Source organism: Macaca mulatta, chromosome 20 (genome assembly GCF_049350105.2).
Source record: "Macaca mulatta isolate MMU2019108-1 chromosome 20, T2T-MMU8v2.0, whole genome shotgun sequence".
Lineage (NCBI taxonomy): Eukaryota > Metazoa > Chordata > Mammalia > Primates > Cercopithecidae > Macaca > Macaca mulatta.
In genome coordinates this window covers 48,824,655-48,842,809 of record NC_133425.1, presented here as the reverse complement: position 1 = coordinate 48,842,809, position 18,155 = coordinate 48,824,655, and the positions used below count along the sequence as shown (strand labels likewise).

The 18,155-nt window shown below is 48.9% G+C and overlaps 1 protein-coding gene across 1 annotated transcript; it reads left to right on the top strand.

Annotated features, from left to right (window-relative positions):
- Positions 1–1,772: 1,772 nt before the first annotated feature.
- LOC702791 (uncharacterized) lies at positions 1,773–10,705 on the top strand (the record flags this gene model as incomplete). The annotated part of the gene is given in 12 exon segments (XM_077984759.1): positions 1,773–1,838; positions 3,487–3,615; positions 4,712–4,762; positions 4,851–4,944; positions 5,040–5,113; positions 5,116–5,148; positions 6,552–6,625; positions 6,939–7,080; positions 7,404–9,705; positions 10,124–10,215; positions 10,402–10,540; positions 10,630–10,705. Coding segments are annotated over 9 exon segments (2,424 nt in total), but the record flags the coding sequence as incomplete, so codon positions are not given.
- Between the last annotated feature and the right edge of the window lie 7,450 nt (positions 10,706–18,155).

Sequence of the window (18,155 nt, the reverse complement as noted above, 5' to 3'; positions counted from 1 at the left end):
CTTTTCTTCTCTAGTAAGTTTAGACATTCAGATCTACTTGGTCTTTTATCATAGAACTACTAGTGTGCCTGAGTCTTACATTGTGAAGATCTTTTCTAAAACTTTAGATGTAAGAGGATATAAATGATACTGGATGAGATCAGGATGAATGAGAACTGATGCCTGTAAATATACTTTTTAGATGAAATCTCTGATTGCTACTCGTTTTCTTGTTGAATTCATAAAAATAAAACACATTGGCTGGAGGGTGGAAGTAGGAAGGAGATTTATGTCTTTTAATTGCATGTCATTGTTTCATATCGAGACAGAACATATAGTATTCTTGAAACACATTTTTCTACCTGCTGCATGCCAGAGGTTCCTGAACACCTGGAGGGCTTATTGCAACACGGATTGCTGGGCCCTACTCCAGAGTTTCTGATTCACCAGGTCTAGGGTTGTAATTTATTAGAAGTTCCCAGGTGCTCCTGGTCCAGAGACTATATTTTTGAGAACCACTCTTATATACTAACTGTAAATTATAGAACTGTAGAAAAAAGCTTCGTTTGGTCTGGGATAAGAAGCACACAGGTAATGGAGCAAATCATGAAAAAGTCAACCCTTGATCCCAGGCAACAAGCAATACACAGTGACATAACACAATTCTTGGTTTTCATCATTGCAAGTCATAGCCAAGTGTTGAGTGAGAAATTCAGTTTCATTTGCAGGGCTTAGAGAGGCCGGGTGATTCTAGAAAAATAGGATTTAGTGATTAACCTCATGAGAGTAGGAGTTATTTATGTCCTTTCTCTCTCTCCCATTCCTTAGCATTTAGCCTTACTTTAGAAGGGTCCTGTATTTGTTTTACACTTATAAAGAACTTTGAGTGCTTATTAAATGGAAAGCTCTGTGTGTGTGTGTGTGTGTGTGTGTGTGTGTGTGTGTGTGTGTATGTATGTATATATGTATGTATGTACTTAGAGACAGAGTCTCGTTCTGTAGCCCAGGTTGAAGTGCAGTGGCACGATTTTGGCACACAGCAACCTCCTTCTCCCAAGTTCAAGGGATTCTCCTGCCTCAACTTCCCAAGTAGCTGGGATTACAGGCACCTGCTACCATGCCCAGCTAGTTTTGTATTTTTAGTAGAGACAGGGTTTCATCATGTTGGCCAGGCTGGTCTTGAACTCCTGAACTCTGGTAAGACCATCCCAGCCTCCCAAAGTGCTGGGATTACAGGCATGAGCCACCATGCCTGGCTCAAAAGCTTTGTGTTTTTAAAGATATTAGACATGTTTCTTTTTTTTTTTTTTTTTAACTTAACAATAATGTAGAAGAATCAGAGAAAGTTTTTCCAAAAAAGAGAAATCATTGTGATTATTTTATCTTATTGGAATGTTGGATAATATAGTCTGCTTTATCAATCATCAAGCACACTATAAAATTTCCATTTTAATAGGATTCGTACCTCAATTGAGGTAATAAAGTTTTAAAGTTTTTAAAGTGAAAGCCAGCCCCGCCCCTCTCCGGGAGTGGGCGGGGACAGCAGTTGCTTGGGTGGCTTTCCCTGTGACATCACAGGTCCTTCATGATGTGCTGCTGTCTGGCCACGCCTCCTTTCCCTTTCATCTTTCTCATCGACCAATGGGCTTGAAGCATTAAGGCCACACCCCTATTCTGCATTCTAGTGCAGCCCTGGTTACACCTCCTCTGGCTCAGTCACACAGCTACGTATAGGTGACTGGAGGTGTATAGTTGTCCTCGCCTGGATTGTGCTGATGTGACCCCAACCCTACCTTCCTACCCGTCCGGTGATGTCCAAAGAAACCCGAAAGGGCGAATTGGCTGAGGCCAAGGAAAAGGTAAAATGCACCAGGTTGCAGCACCCCAACCCCAGCCCTAGGCCCCCTCTGACAGCCAAACTGCTGCCAGAGTCCGTGCCACTCCTGAAGCACACTGGGCTGGGCCCCCCAGTGCCTCTGGACTCACCAAACCAAAATCTTGTCAGCCAGCCCACCCCCCTCATGAGTCCTGCCCCTGCCCTTGCCAGTCACCCCAGGGTGACTTTGAGCTGGTGACTCCTGGAGTTTCCCACTCCGTACTCCACCCTTATCTCCTGCTACCCCAAACCCGAGCACCCTAGGCTCTTTGGGCTCACGTCTCCAAGGACCTGGGTGCCCCAGAACCTGCCACCAGTTGCCCCAGGGTGACTTTGGGCAGGTGACTCCTGGGGCTCCCTGCTCCATACTTGGCCCTCACCTCCCACTGCCCCAAGCCTGACCTCCGTGGGCTCTATGGGCTCGCACCTCCAAGGACCTGGGTCCCAATCCTGTGACCCCTTCCCCAATCTCAAAGTGGCAACTTGGACATTGCACTCTTGTGTCCCCCCGGCCACTCCACCAAGGAGTGGAATGTAGTGATGTCACAGTCCCTCTAGAAACTGTCATTACTGCCACCAGACTGGCCTTTGGTCTTAGGACCCAGTACCCTAAGTGTTCTTGTCCTTTCTAGTTCCTCTGGTTGCAGCACAGATTTCCAGCTGGAAGGGGAATGGGGACTGTGGGACCTAGGAGAGAGAGGTTTCAGGCTGCCTTACTTCCTTAACACACACATTGACAGTGTGAAAAGCCTACACCTCCCCCATGAGCGCAACACGTTGACAGTGTCTCTGGGTGGCAATGGGAGAATGGGTTTGGTTTGGTTTTCTCCCAGGCTTCTACTCTCCGGAGGAACTTTAACATTGTTTCTGAGTTCTCCACCTCAGATTTGAATTCTCCATTGTTCTGGGACCAGAGGGCCCCTCAGTCAGTAGTTTCTAGAGTGAGATCTGCTTATCTTCTGTGGAACAGATCTTGGGAAACTGAACTTGACAGCTTGAATCTTCCTCATCTCATCTCAACCTGGGGCACTTTGAGTGTCACAGGATAAATATGGGGCATCTTTCTGAAGCATCAGTTTCCCTTGATTCTATTGAGAGACAAAACATTAATGTACTTAGGGATGACAGTCACATAGATCTATGAGTATACAAGACTTCTCCCTGAAATGAGGGTTGGGTTGTCCTCTTTCTGTTAAATTCTCAGATTTAACAGAAAGGCTGTCTTCTGCCATGAGGATACATTGATGTAAAAGCTTGAGAGGTTTTAGTGCACTTCTTCACACTAACAGACGTGTGAGGATATAGGACTCTAAATCACACAATGTACAGTTCCTGCCTGTTTAATATTTGCCTTTCAACCTCTGCCTCTGGTTTTGGTCCCTGGCAGTTGCTGATTTGTGGCAAAATCCTGGAACTCAGAGTCAGAAGACTGGGTTTAAGTTCCATCATTGCCTTTTCTTCAGCCGTGGTATCAATCCCTCTGTCACTAAGTGATTGTGACAACACTTTCTACAGTTGTTGGTGGCATTAAATCAGATGCTCTATAATAGTATTTTGTATAAACCGTAAAGCCGGATGTGACTGTAGGAGCTTGTAGTGCTCATGAGTATCACTGCTCTTCCTTCACGCAGTTGAGAGACTGTCATCCCCAGACCAACCCTAGTGTTGGTAAAGGAGCAACTGACACCAAAAAGAAGAAAATAAATAATGGCACTAACCCTGAGACAACCACTTCTGGCGGTTGCCACTCACCTGAGGATGTGGGTCTTGGCTGGCCAGGCTCCTAGGGACAGAGGGCCCAACGGGTGGTGGAGGGTAATTGTTAAGATTGTGGAAGAACTCCCAGGCACTGCTTAAGAATTCTGGGTTTGAATCTTACCTCTCCATCTGCTGGGGATATGATTTAGGGCAAATTGCTTGAGCCCTTTGGGCCTCTCTTTTCACTTCTGTAAAATAGGAGTGGTATTGTTTTACTTACATTTGTGAACTTTAAATGAGATTTGTCATTGTTGTTTTTATGTTAATCCCTAGTCCAGGGCCTGCTGTAAACTCTCCTTCTTGGGCTTGCATTTCCTGAAGTAGTTAGAGAGTATCAGAGGTTTCTGTTAGCTCTGAGAGTCTGAGAGTTGAAGGCCCACTAGAATGGAAACCTCAGGGCCGAGGGCTCCTGTCTGCCTTTTCCGTCGTATATCCTTGCTGTGAAGAACCATCCCTGGTCGGTATGTGCTCAGTCAGTGTTTGCTGAATGATTGCACCTTTCTAAATCACAAGCTGGCAGAAGGGTGGGCTTTTCTCACACTCCATCTCTGAAGGTTTATGTTACTGTCTTTTTGAGAGAATCTGGTTTCAGACTTTCAGTTCTGTGGCTGTGGGCAAAAACCAACAAAGACCCAAATCCTTTTTCTTTGGGAGTTGAGGAGAGTTTACCAGTTTGTGTTCCCATTGGGTCTGAGAACTTCGCTTTCAAAATCCATTCCTGGCCCCTGCCTACCGCTTCCTGGCCTGGGGAATAGAGTCGAGGGGGCCACCCTCAGTCACCTTCCTTTGACTCTCCCGACAGAGACAACAGAACCGAGCTCAGCTGGAAGAAGTAACGTAATTTCTTTGTTTGCTCATGACATGACTGCTGGGTTTGGGGGGGCACTCAGATGTAGAGGCCCCAGTCTCATCCCGCCCACTCCCAGCCTGAGGAAGAAGGCTCACCCCCCAGATTCCACCCCATCCCCACAGGATCCCTGATAACCTGGTCCCATGGGTGGGCCTGTCCTGGGGCAGTGGTGCCATTCTGGGGGCATGTCTCTTGCTGTGCCATCTCTGTCTCCCCCTAGGAAGAGCTCTGCCTTCCTCTTTCTATAGAAAAAGAAGGCAAGCCCGCAGTATCAGCAAGCCCTAAGGAGGGAGCTAGAGGTGAGTGGAGGGTGTGAAGTTCCCTCCTGTCTTCCGGAGAAGGTTTCTTTGCTTCTCTTTCAGCACTTGCTTGTCTTTTCTCCCAAAGGCCCAGGTTCATACCATACGAATCCTTTCATGTCAGAAAAGTGAGCTTCAGACGGCACTCTATTACAGCCAGCATGCTGCCCAGCAGTTGGAAGGTGGGAATCTGGCACCCCGTCATCCTTCAACCTGGCACTTTGACAGGCCTTTAGGGGGAGTCCTTTGGGCCGCATCTGAATGTCTCCCATTCCAGGAGAGTCCAGGGATCTGGTCAGCCGCCTGCATGATTCATGGAAGTTTGCAGGAGAGTTAGAGCGGTCTCTCTCTTTGCTGTCATTACCCAGAAGAAGGCGGCGGACAGGGTGAGTCCAACCACCTGCCCCGTCCCCTGGGACCCTGGCTTCGCAGATGGAGGAGTGAGCCTAAAGGTCCCTTCTGTAGGATGGAGTGTCCTGCCCAGAAGGTAGCATGGCCATTTCTTGCTGCTTTTGTGTGTGGTTGTTAGAGGAAGACGGGGGCTGAGTCGGCTGCTGTGGGTGAGTTGGGGGGTACTGTGGGGAGCGAGCACTGGACAGAGAGCTCGGAGGCCAAGTGCCTGCCGTGCCCATACTTGGCTGTGGCCTTGGCCCCAAGTGGTGGTCTAAGTGGTGGTTAGGGTACTTGTACCATAAAGGTACGGAAGAGTATCTTGAGTATGTTATTATCTGTGTTGAGAGAGGGAGCACGCATATATGTGTGTGTGTATGTATTATGGTAATATATATAAAACATGTTTGTAAGGATTCATAAAAAACTCAGGAGAGAGGAACAGTGTTGTGGGGGAGATGTTTCCCTTCTGTACTTTCTGAGTTTTGGACTATGTGAACGTATCATCCTTTTAAAAAGTCAATAAAAGATTAATTTCCTCCTCCTTGTCTGTGCCCCTACCCTCGGTGAAAGAATGGGCTTAGAGAATCAGATATACCTGGGTGTTGAAATCCCAGCTCTAAGTGATCGTAGGCAAGCACTTAACCTTTAATACCCCATGTTTTTCATCTACACAATAGAGGTAATAATGGTAACCGTCACCTATGGAGGTTGTGAGGATTAAATGGGACTGTTAGCGCAGTGCCTGGTGAAGCAGTCAGTAAAGGTTCCAACAGTGGTAGCAATAACAGTAATAACAATAGCAATATTATCTGATCTCTCTGGGCCCCCGTTAGCCAGCTATAAATTCAATCTCTTTCCCTGTCTCTTCCACCTTTACTGAGTTCTTTGAAAAACAAATGAGGGCCAGTGCTCTGACTCACGCCTGTAATACCAGCACTTTGGGAGGGCGAGGCGTGCGTATCACCTGAGGTCAGGAGTTCAAGACTAGATTGACCAATATGGAGAAACCCCATGTCTACTAAAAATACAGAATTAGCTGGGTGTGGTGGCACATGACTGTAATCCCAGCTACTTGGGAGGCTGAGGCAGGAGAATCACTTGAACCCGGGAGGCAGAGGGTGTGGTGAGCCGAGATTGGCCCATGGCACTCCAGCCAGGGCAACAAGAGTGAAACTCTGCCTCAAAAAACAAAAAACAAAAAAACAAAACAGAAAAGAAAGAAACAAAACAAAGAAAAACAAATGAGACCATGGGCTTGGAAATGCCTTGAGAACATGTCAGGTGTGATTGGGAGTGAGGAAGTGTTACTGTGGAGTAGTCATGAGAGCTGTTGTTCCTGGTTGGCCAGCTGCTCCTCTGCCTGCTGTGTCCTGACTTCACCTGTCTCTATTTGCAGTACATCGAGGAGTTAACAAAGGAGAGGGACGCCCTGAGTTTGGAGCTGTACAGAAACACATAGGATGGGGGAAGGTGGGATGGGAGGTCTGGAGGCCCTTAGCGTGGGTGGTGTGCTGGGAGGTGGGGGGTACAGGTGAGCATGGTGAGAGGCTCATGCAGGTTTTCATGTGTGTGCAGGGAAGCTCTAGTGCCAGCTGTGCCACTGACTCATGGGTAGCCTCAGGCAACTCATGTCTTCTCTCTGGCCTGCCACCCGGGACTTTTAATTCCTGGGGTCCCTTCCAATGCCACGGTTCTGTGGTTGTGGGCGAAAGTAGAGGGTTGATCACCAAAGTGGTCCTTTCTGTTCTTCATTCATTCCTTTCTCTACTGCCTCTGGCCATAGCATAACCAATGAGGAGCTGAAGGAGAAAAATGCCGAACTGCTAGAAAAGCTTCAACTTGTAGAATCTGAAAAGTCTGAGATCCAGCTCAACGTAAAGGAGCTAAAAAGGAAGCTGGAGAGGGCCAAGCTCCTACTGCCACAGGCGAGTGGCTGCAGCCCCGGGGGTTGTGGGAGCCCCATCCGGCTGGGACCTTGGTCTAGGGATCATGCAGGTTATGGGGAGGTCCAGCCAGGAGCTCAAAAATTTGGGTCCTTGTTCTGGTCCTGCATAGAATCCTCTAGAGTGTGCTAAAAATATACAAATTGGGGCCCTGCCTGGGATATCAGAATCTCAGAGTTAGGGCTTAAAAAAAATTTTTTTAAAGGATTATGGATGAAAACTATTATTTTATAGATTACATTTATATGGCTAGCTCATGAGTCTTTTTCCTTCTGAGGTTCAAACCAACACTTTCACTGTTCCAGCAGCAGCTGCAGGCGGAGGCTGACCACCTGGGTAAGGAGCTGCAGAGTGTGGCAGCAAAGCTCCAAGCCCGGGTGGAAGAGAACGAGTTGTGGAACCACATGAACCAGCAACAGGAGGAGAGGTTGTGGAGGCAGGAGGAGAAGCTGCGGGAGCAGGAGGAGAAGCTGCGGGAGCAGGAGGAGAAGATGCGGGAGCAGGAGGAGAAGATGTGGAGGCAGGAAGAGAAGATGCATGAGCAGGAGGAGAAGATACGGGAGCAGGAGGAGAAGTTGTGGAGGCAGGAGGAGAAGCTGTGGGAGCAGGAGGAGAAGTTGTGGAGGCAGGAGGAGAAGATGTGGGAGCAGGAGGAGAAGTTGTGGAGGCAGGAGGAGAAGCTGTGGGAGCAGGAGGAGAAGATGTGGAGGCAGGAGGAGAAGCTGTGGGAGCAGGAGGAGAAGATGCGGGAGCAGGAGGAGAAGATGCGGGAGCAGGAGGAGAAGATGCGGGAGCAGGAGGAGAAGATACGGGAGCAGGAGAAGAAGATGTGGAGGCAGGAAGAGAAGATGCATGAGCAGGAGGAGAAGATATGGGAGCAGGAGAAGATGTGGAGGCAGGAGGAGAAGATGCGGGAGCAGGAGGAGAAGATGCGGGAGCAGGAGGAGAAGATGTGGAGGCAGGAAGAGAAGATGCATGAGCAGGAGGAGAAGATACGGGAGCAGGAGGAGAAGATGCGGGAGCAGGAGGAGAAGATGCGGGAGCAGGAGGAGAAGATACGGGAGCAGGAGGAGAAGATACGGGAGCAGGAGAAGATGCGAGAGCAGGAGGAGAAGATGCGGGAGCAGGAGGAGAAGCTGCGGGAGCAGGAGGAGAAGCTGCGGGAGCAGGAGGAGAAGCTGTGGGAGCAGGAGGAGAAGATACGGGAGCAGGAGGAGAACATGCACGAGCAGGAGGAGAAAATACGGGAGCAGGAGAAGATGTGGAGGCAGAAGGAGAAGATGCGGGAGCAGGAGGAGAAGATGCGGGAGCAGGAGGAGAAGATGTGGAGGCAGGAAGAGAAGATGCATGAGCAGGAGGAGAAGATGCGGGAGCAGGAGGAGAAGATGCGGGAGCAGGAGGAGAAGATGTGGAGGCAGGAAGAGAAGATGCATGAGCAGGAGGAGAAGATGCGGGAGCAGGAGAAGATGTGGAGGCAGGAGGAGAAGCTGTGGGAGCAGGAGGAGATGATGCAGGAGCAGGAGAAGAAGGAGCAGGAGGAGAAGATGCGGGAGCAGGAGGAGAAGATGCGGGAGCAGGAGGAGGAGATGTGGGAGCAGGAGGAGAAGATTCGGGAACAGGAGGAAAAGATGCAGAGGCAGGAGGAGAAGATGTGGGAGCAGGAGGAGAAGATGTGGAGGCAGGAGGAGAAGCTGTGGGAGCAGGAGGAGAAGATGCGGGAGCAGGAGGAGCAGATGCGGGAGCAGGAGGAGGAGATGTGGGAGCAGGAGGAGAAGATTCGGGAACAGGAGGAAAAGATGCAGAGGCAGGAGGAGAAGATGTGGGAGCAGGAAGTGAGGCTGCAGGAGCAGGAGGAGAAGATGCAGGAGCAGGAGGTGAAGCTGCAGGAGCTGGAGGAGAGGCTGGGGGAGCTGGGGCGGAAGGCCGAGCTCTGGGGGGAGCAGGTGGAGGCGTGTGCAAACCATGGAGATCATACAGAACGATCTCACCACAAATTAGCAGATGGTGGTTGGCTCCCTCTGCTTTTCCACCAGTATGTGGCCTACAGTTTGAATGGTGGGAGGTAGGGTGTGAGATTTGAGGCTGGGGAGGGAGGCATGGCCTCTAGGCAAAGGAGGCAGTCACTTAGGCCTGGAGGAAGGGGCCAGGGGCCAGGGACCTGGGCAGGCGACAGAGTCCCACAGTGCCCTCGCTACCCTGTTTATGGGCCTAGAATCTGGAAGCCAGCCACTAGCTACCCTGACATCTATCCTGCAGGTAGAGCTGAAGAGCCAAGAGGCTCAGAGTCTGCAGCAGCAGCGAGACCATTATCTGGGTCCCCTGCAGCAGTACGTGGCCACCTATCAGCAGCTGGCCTCTAAGAAGGAGGCACTGCCCAGCTGCAGCAGCAGGAAGCTCAGGGCAAAGTGGTGGCTGAGATGGCCCACCAATAGTTGCAAGAGACCCAGTTGAGGGAGTTGATGAGGGCGGGGCCCCGAGGGCGACGACCTGGCAACCTCTGTGCCTTCTCACTCTCTTTCCTGGCCTCTTAGCAACACCTGGAAGCTGGCATCCAGCAGAACCAGCAGCTGCAGGCCCAGTTGAGCCTCATGGCTCTCGCTGGGGAAGGTATGGGAGGCCGCTCAGAGGAAGAGGAGATGAGCCCCAGGAAGAAGGGGGGACTGTTAGGAGCGTAGGACTGACTCTTTAGAACAGTTGGTCATTATGCCGACCGGGTATCCGCACTAAGTTCAGCATAGATATGGTGACCTCCTGGGAGTGGGGACCACCAGGGTGGCCTCTGAATGGGTGAACTGGCCCAGGTCGGAAATGGAGCCTGTCAGAACTCCCGTGTTGATTGGTAGTGGGACTGCACCTGGGCAACACAGGGAGACGTTGTCTCTTCAAAAAAAATAAAGAACAGCTGCTGATTTCCTTCTGGGGAGGGGCTGGCCCGGGGTTACACAGTGAGGGTGGGGGCAGCGGTGGGCCCACTGTTACCTCCCTTGTTGGGTTGTCTGAGAAGCCCTCTGGCAACCCCCCACAGGAGATGGATTGGACAGGGAGGAGGTGGAGGAGGAGGAGGCACCTCGGCCCAGGCCAAGCATCCCAGAGGAACTGAAGAGCCAGGAGGCCATGGTGAGCCCGCCTCTTCCTGCCCCTCCTTTGCTGCCTGCCTTGGCGGTCCCTCCCAGACCCCCTTATGCTCTTGGTTTCCCACCTTCTGATTTCTCTGGACCCTCTAAGACATGCCACACCTCTGCGGGGGTGGGGGTGGAGGTGGGTGTGGGCACGGGCATGGCAACAGACCACCTTTCCCTCCAGGTGGAGCTGGTGTTTCCGCTTGTGGGTGACCGTAACCAGGGGCATGGCGGATTGCGGGCAGCTGCCCAGAACCCTGCTGATGAGTCCGCACCAGGGACCCTAGGCCCTCAGGAGCTTGGAGCTGCCGACAAGCAGGGTGGTGAGTAGAGAGCCTTTGGGTGAGGTGGGCAGGTAGGAGCAAGGGAGGGCTTGCACGGTGCTCAGTGCCCTGCCTTTCTCCCTCCAAAGATCTTTACAGCAAGCCCTGCATGCCGTTCTTCTACCGAGGAGACCACAAGAAGGCAAAGATCATAAACATCAAAAAGCCGGCAGCAAGGCCTGGAGAAGAGTGAGCTGCCATGTGACTGTTTAGAATATAGTCTGAACACAAACCTGAAAAAAAAAAAGTATTTATTTTAAATTGTGGCAAAATACTGGCCAGGCGCAGGGGCTCACGCCTGTAATCCCAGCAATTTGGGAGGCGGAGGCGAATGGATCACCTGAAGGTCAGGGGTTCAAGACCAGCCTGGCCAATACAAAAATTAGCCAGGTGTGGTGGCGCATGCCTGTAATCCCAGCTACTTGGGAGGCTGAGGCAGGAGAATCGCTTGAACCTGGGAGGCAGAGGTTGCAATGAGCTGAGATCGTGCCACTGCACTCAAACCTGGGTGACAGAGCGAGACTCCGTCTCCAAAAAAAAAAAAAAAAAGTTTCCTCCTTACATGTATGTTTCTATTGGTTTTTTTCTTGGTCTTTCTCATTTAGTCCTATCTTGTCTTATGGCATTTCCTAGTAAACTTTTACCTGCCTCCAGAGAGTTTTGACTTTGACTTTATGGCACACAATTGGAGCAAGGGCAGATCACCTTCATCTAGTTTGGGACTAAGCTGGTTCAAGGTTTTAGTTTTTGTGATGGGTGGTCTATTTTGTATTCACTTGGACTCCTAGGGGTGGCCCTTCCAGGGTCCCATCTCCTTACTGGGACCCAAATTCTCATTAGGTCATTTCAGCCTGTGAGAGTGCCAAACATTCAGCTAGGCTTTCCAGCCTGTTAACTACAACTTCATACTCACTTTCTTAGCCTCTTAGTCCTCTACTGTTTACCAATCACCAAATGTGGGAAAAGCACTACAGACTCAGGGTCACCTCCTAGGACTGGTCACGCAAGTCCTGGCTAAGGTCTCCAATTACCTTCAAACAATTGTTTTTGCTGGGGCACATTTTTGTCCAGTTTTTCTAACTGCTCTTGTGGGGGAGGCTAATCTGTAAAAAGCTACTCTGCCTTTAGTGAAAGTTGAAAACCTCCATCTGTGTTTTTTTTTTTTTTTTTTTTTTTGATGGATTCTCGCTCTGTCACCCAGGCTGTAGTGCAGTGGCATGATCTCTGCTCACTGAAACCTCCGCCTCCTAGGTTCAAGCAATTCTCCTGCCTCAGCCTCCTGAGTAGCTGAGATTACAGGCGTGTGCCACCATACCTGGCTAATTTTTATATTTTTAATAGAGACAGGACTTCACCATGTTTTCCAGGCTGGTCTCGAGCTCCTAACTCAAGTGATCTGCCTGCTTCAGCCTCCCAAAGTGCTGGGATTACAGGCGTGAGCCACTGCATCCGGCCCATCTGTCTTTTAAAACATGTTTTTAATTTGAGGCATAATTTATATTCAGTGAAATGCACAGATCTGGTTTACATTTTGATCAGTTTTAACAAATGCATTACCCATGTAACCCACCTCCTTTGAAGATACAGAACATTTCTATCATCCAGAAAGTTCTGTGCTTTAATCCTATCTGGCACTCCCCCAGCAGCTGATGAACGTGCTGAGGACATTGGTACAGGATTCTGGCCTCCCCAAAACAACTGCTTTGACAAGCCTGCTTGCTTTCCCCAGCGCTAAATTCCTGCCTGCTCTCTCAAAATTTCCATCTTTAAACTGGTTGTACCTACCACCGTCCCTCATCAAGTCAATAGATAAATAAACCCTGAAAAATAAACACCCTTTCCTGGCCCAGCAGCCCACAGCCTAATATTTACTGTATACCCACGCTTTCAGAAATGGAACTCGCCTGCTTGTTCACCCTCACTAGGGTGGCATCTGCACAGGAGCAGCTGGGCTCACCCATTCAGCAAGAAGCCAACAGCTGGACAGTGACACTCAGACCCCAGCCTGGGTGAGCCTGGCTGAAAGCCCGCTTCTTTCCGGTCCGACTGGAGAGAGGGGGTGGAGCACACACAGCTCTACTGCCTTCCACATCCTTCAGCTGTGCTTCCTCCTGGGAGACGGAGCTGTTCATTAATTTGGCCAAAGCCTTCTTGGGGTCTGTAGGTTTGACAGGCTGGGTGTGTGCGGGCCACCATGCTAGAGAGAGAGGCTGGTGTGTCCGAAGGCAGCCACCTGGCCAGAGGAGGGTCAGCCCCCTTGGTGACCTCCTTCCCCCTGCAGGACACAAGCACCCGGCACTCTTCACTTGTGACTGCTCCTCTCAGAGCTGCGTCCAGGGGGGATTCTAACCCTGTGGGTGGGGACATTGTGTTAGTGTACAGTGGGCCACGGCTCCCTCTGTCAGCTCCAACTCAGAGGCAGTAGAGAGAAGATGAGAAATTCCCTGCACCTCCTTCCTCCTCAGCACCCCCACCTCTGCACACGTCCACACATGGAGACCCTGACAATGGTCCCTGGGAGAGCTGCCATCTGCGCCTCCTTTCCATATCTGCGCCTCCTTTCCATATCTGCGCCTCCTTTCCATATCTGCGCCTCCTTTCCATATCTGCGCCTCCTTTCCATATCTGCGCCTCCTTTCCATATCTGCGCCTCCTTTCCATATCTGCACCTCCTTTCCATGCCTGCAGTGGCCATGCCCACTCTCCACACCCTTACCCACCTGGCTCAGTAGGTGCTGCACTGCCTGTGGTCCCGCCACTACACCTGGGCCTCTGTACCCGTCAGTTCCCCAAGTGTGGTTTTGTATTTCCCCCAATAAGTAGGGAGCCTGTAAGGTCACCTGCTGAGCAAGCTGGGGGAGAGAGTAGGGCAGGGCTGGGAGGATGAGGAGGAGGAGCTTATGGTTGTGCTGGAGACTCAGCAGAGCAGAGTTTATGCAGGCCCATTGGTTGCCTAGCCAGTGGTGATCCCGCTCCCACCCTCATTTCTTTCTTGTTGACAAAACCGTGACCTCATTAAATATTGGACACCTATAAACCTCATGCACTCTCCTCCGGCCTCCCCGCCCTGTATTGATGAGTCTAAGTCAACTCTAGTCATTTCATTCCTCTGGATATTGATTGCTTGGGGCTTGGGCATGAGTTGCCTCTTCACCTGAGCCTGAGCCACAGGTTCCCTCTGCACCTACCACGCTGCTGCACTGGGCCAGGGAGAGCTCCGTCTCGATGGAGATGAGCTGTAATGAGCTGGTGGCTGGGCGGATCAGGTAGTTGTAACGGGTCTTGTTCAGAAGGTCATCCATCAGCTTCTGCTCGGCATGGGCCATGCAGCAGTCCCCTGGGAAAACACACAGAGATGCTGGGCCCTTGTGCAACTGTCTCCCACTGCAGCTGACAGCTACGAAGCGGGAGCCGAGAGGGCCAGGGAGCACAGCCACCCTGAGGGCCGGCTGAAGCAGCGAAGGCGCTGGCGGGTCTGGCTCTCTGTGGGGACTTCAAATGACATTCATGACAGAGCTCAGCTATCTCTTCCCATGCCATACCTCTTCTTCCTCCTCCTCTCTCGATCAATGAATAGCACCCCATGCTCTATACATCTGATACAAAACTGGGTGTCTCTTCCGGACCCCTCCCTTGGTTCATCCAAGTGGCCACCAAGTCCTGTCTGTCCTCGCATCTCCATGGCTACAGCCATGTCCCTGCCTCCTCCGCCCTGCCCACCTTCTGTTCTCTCCACCCACATTCTGCCCCTGCCATCCATGTGCCATGCAGTGGCAGACTGGTCTTTCTACAGCACACTGGACTAGGGCCTTTCCCTACCCACAGCTCTCAGAGCTGGAGGTGGAGTTGAAACTCATGTTTTGGCTTGGCATTTAGAGCTCTTTCCCCCTCGGCACTGGCTTATCCAGAGTGCTCACAGTGCAGGGCAGGAGCCCCATGACTCAAATGTGGGTTTGGTGCAGAACTGGGTCTGAGGTGGTGCTTTCCCTAAGAGACAGGGCTGAGATGGGGGGATTTTCTGGGTTCGGAGTTAGACCTACAGAGTGCAAGGTTCCTCTGAGGCACCAAATGGAGGGCTCCAACTGGCAGCTGGCTCCTGGTCTGGAGCTTCAAGAAGAGATCTCAGCTCAGAGTCACATTCAATAGCCAGCTTCAATGCAGCTTCCAGCAGGGAGCCCCTGGAGCTTCCACAACCTCAGACCTGCCCCTCTGCACACCCCAGATCTCTTGCCAAGTGGCGTTTGGGTCTTCATGTCATCTTCCTTCCACGTCTGGGAGTAAAGGTGAGGTGCAGGGACTTGAGCTTGTGTACTTTGGTATCTTAAGGGAGAGTGTGTCAAGTAGAGTGGAGGTGGCTTGGAAAGAGGGAGACTCAGAGCATAGTGAAGGACACATGACCAGGCGAGCCTAGGAGCAGGAAAGGTGATGAGAGTGAGCAGAGGAAACTGCTGGGGCAGGAGAGAAGATGTGTCCCTACAAAGGACACAAACTCATCCTTTTTTATGGCTGCATAGTATCCCATGGTGTATACGTGCCGCATTTTCTTAATCCAGTCTGTCACTGATGGACATTTGGGTTGATTCCAAATCTTTGCTATTATGAATAGTGCTGCAGTAAACATACGTGTGCATGTGTCTTTATAGCAGCATGACTTATAATCCTTTGGGTATATCCCCAGTAATGGGATAACTGGGTCAAATGGTATTTCTAGTTCTAGATCCTTGAGGAATCGCCACACTGTTTTCCACAATGGTTGAACAGTCCCACCAACAGTGTAAAATTGTTCCTATTTCTCCACATCCTCTCCAGCACCTGTTGTTTCCTAATTTTTTAGTGATTGCCATTCTAACTGGTGTGAGATGGTATCTCATTGTGGTTTTGATTTGCATTTCTCTGATGGTGAGTGATGATGAGCATTTTTTCATGTGTTTGTTGGCTGTATGAATGTCTTCTTTTGAGAAGTGTCTGTTCATATCATTTGCCCACTTTTTGATTGGGTTGTTTGTTTTTTTCTTGTAAATTTGATTGAGTTCTTTATAGGTTCTGGATATTAGCCCTTTGTCAGATGAGTAGATTGCAAAAATTTTCTCCCATTTTGTGGGTTGCCTGTTCACTCTGATGGTAGTTTCTTTTGCTGTGCAGAAGCTCTTTAGTTTGATTAGATCCCATTTGTCAATTTTGGCTTTTGTTGCTGTTGCTTTTGGTGTTTTAGACATGAAGTCCTTGCCCATGCTTATGTTCTGAATGGTATTACCTAGGTTTTCTTCTAGGGTTTTTATGGTTTTAGGTCTAACATTTAAGTCTCTAATCCATCTGAATTAATTTTCATATAAGGAGTAAGGAGAGGATCCAGTTTCAGCTTTCTACTTATGGCTAGCCAATTTTCCCAGCACCATTTATTAAATAGGGAATCCTTTCCCCATTTCTTGTTTTTGTCAGATTTGCCAAAGATCAGATGGCTGTAGATGTGTGGTATTATTTCTGAGGGCTCTGTTCTGTTTCATTGGTCTATATCTCTGTTTTGGTACCAGTACCATCCTGTTTTGGTTACTGTAGCCTTGTAGCATAGTTTGAAGTCAGGTAGTGTGATGCCTCCAGCTTTGTTCTTTTGACTTAGGATTGTCTTGACAATGCGGGGTCTTTTTTGGTTTAAAGCAGTTTTTTCCAATTCTGTGAAGAAAGTCATTGGTAGTTTAATGGGGATGGCACTGAATCTATAAATTACCTTGGGTAGTATGGCCATTTTCACAATATTGATTCTTCCTATCCATGAGCATGGTATGTTCTTCCATTTGTTTGTGTCCTCTTTTATTTCACTGAGCAGTGGTTTGTAGTTCTCCTTGAAGAGGTCCGTCACATCCCTTGTAAGCTGGATTCCTAGGTATTTTATTCTCTTTGAAGCTATTGTGAATGGGAGTTCATTCATGATTTGGCTCTCTGTTTGTCTGTTACTGGTATATAAGAATGCTTGTGATTTTTGCACATTGATTTTGTATCCTGAGACTTTGCTGAAATTGCTTATCAGCTTAAGGAGATTTTGGGCTGAGACAATGGCGTTTTCTAAGTATACAATCATGTCATCTGCAAACAGGGACAATTTGACTTCTTCTTTTCCTAACTGAATATCCTTGATTTCTTTCTCTTGCCTGATTGCCCTGGCCAGAACTTCCAATACTATGTTGAATAGGAGTGGTGAGAGAGGATATCCTTGTCTTGTGCCAGTTTTCAAAGGGAATGCTTCTAGTTTTTGCCCATTCAGCATGATATTGGCTGTGGGTTTGTCATAAATAGCTCTTATTATTTTGAGACACATTCCATCAATACCGAATTTATTGAGAGTTTTTAGCATGAAGGGCTGTTGAATTTTGTCAAAGGCCTTTTCTGCATCTATTGAGATAATCACATGGTTTTTGTCTTTGGTTCTGTTTATATGCTGGATTACATTTATTGATTTGCATATGTTGAACCAGCCTTGCATCCCAGGGATGAAGCCCACTTGATCATGGTGGATAAGCTTTTTGATGTGCTGCTGGATTTGGTTTGCCAGTATTTTATCGAGGATTTTTGCATCGATGTTCATCAGGGATATTGATCTAAAATTCTCTTTTTTTGTTGTATCTCTGTCAGGCTTTGGTATCAGGATGATGTTGGCCTCGTAAAATGAGTTAGGGAGGATTCCTTCTTTTCTTTTTCTATTGATTGGAATAGTTTCAGAAGGAATGGTACCAACTCCTCCTTGTACCTCTGGTAGAATTCGGCTGTGAATCCTTCTGGTCCTGGACTTTATTTGGATGGTAGGCTATTAATTGTTGCCTCAATTTCAGAGCCTACTATTGGTGTATTCAGGGATTCAACTTCTTCCTGGTTTAGTCTTGGGAGAGTGTAAGTGTCCAGGAAATTATCCATTTCTTCTAGATTTTCTAGTTTATTTGCATAGAGGTGTTTATAGTATTCTCTGATGGTAGTTTGTATTTCTGTGGGGTTGGTGGTGATATCCCCTTTATCATTTTTTATTGCATCTGTTTGATTCTTCTCTCTTTTCTTCTTTATTAGTCTTGCTAGCAGTCTATCAATTTTGTTGATCTTTTCAAAAAACCAGCTCCTGGATTCATTGATTTTTTGAAGGGTTTTTCGTGTCTCTATCTCCTTCAGTTCTGCTCTGATCTTAGTTATTTCTTGCCTTCTGCTAGGTTTTGAATGTGTTTGCTCTTGCTTCTCTAGTTCTTTTAATTGTGATGTTAGGGTGTCAATTTTAGATCTTTCTTGCTTTCCCTTGTGGGCATTTAGTGCTATAAATTTCCCCCTACACACTGCTTTAAATGTGTCCTAGAGATTCTGGTATGTTGTATCTTTGTTCTCATTGGTTTCAAAGAACATCTTTATTTCTGCCTTCATTTCATTATGTACCCAGTAGTCATTCAGGAGCAGGTTGTTCAGTTTCCATGTAGTTGAGCGGTTTTGATTGAGTTTCTTAGTCCTGAGTTGTAGTTTGATTGCACTGTGGTCTTAGAGACAGTTTGTTATAATTTCTGTTGTTTTACATTTGCTGAGGAGTGCTTTACTTCCAACTATGTGGTCAATTTTGGAATAAGTGCGATGTGGTGCTGAGAAGAAT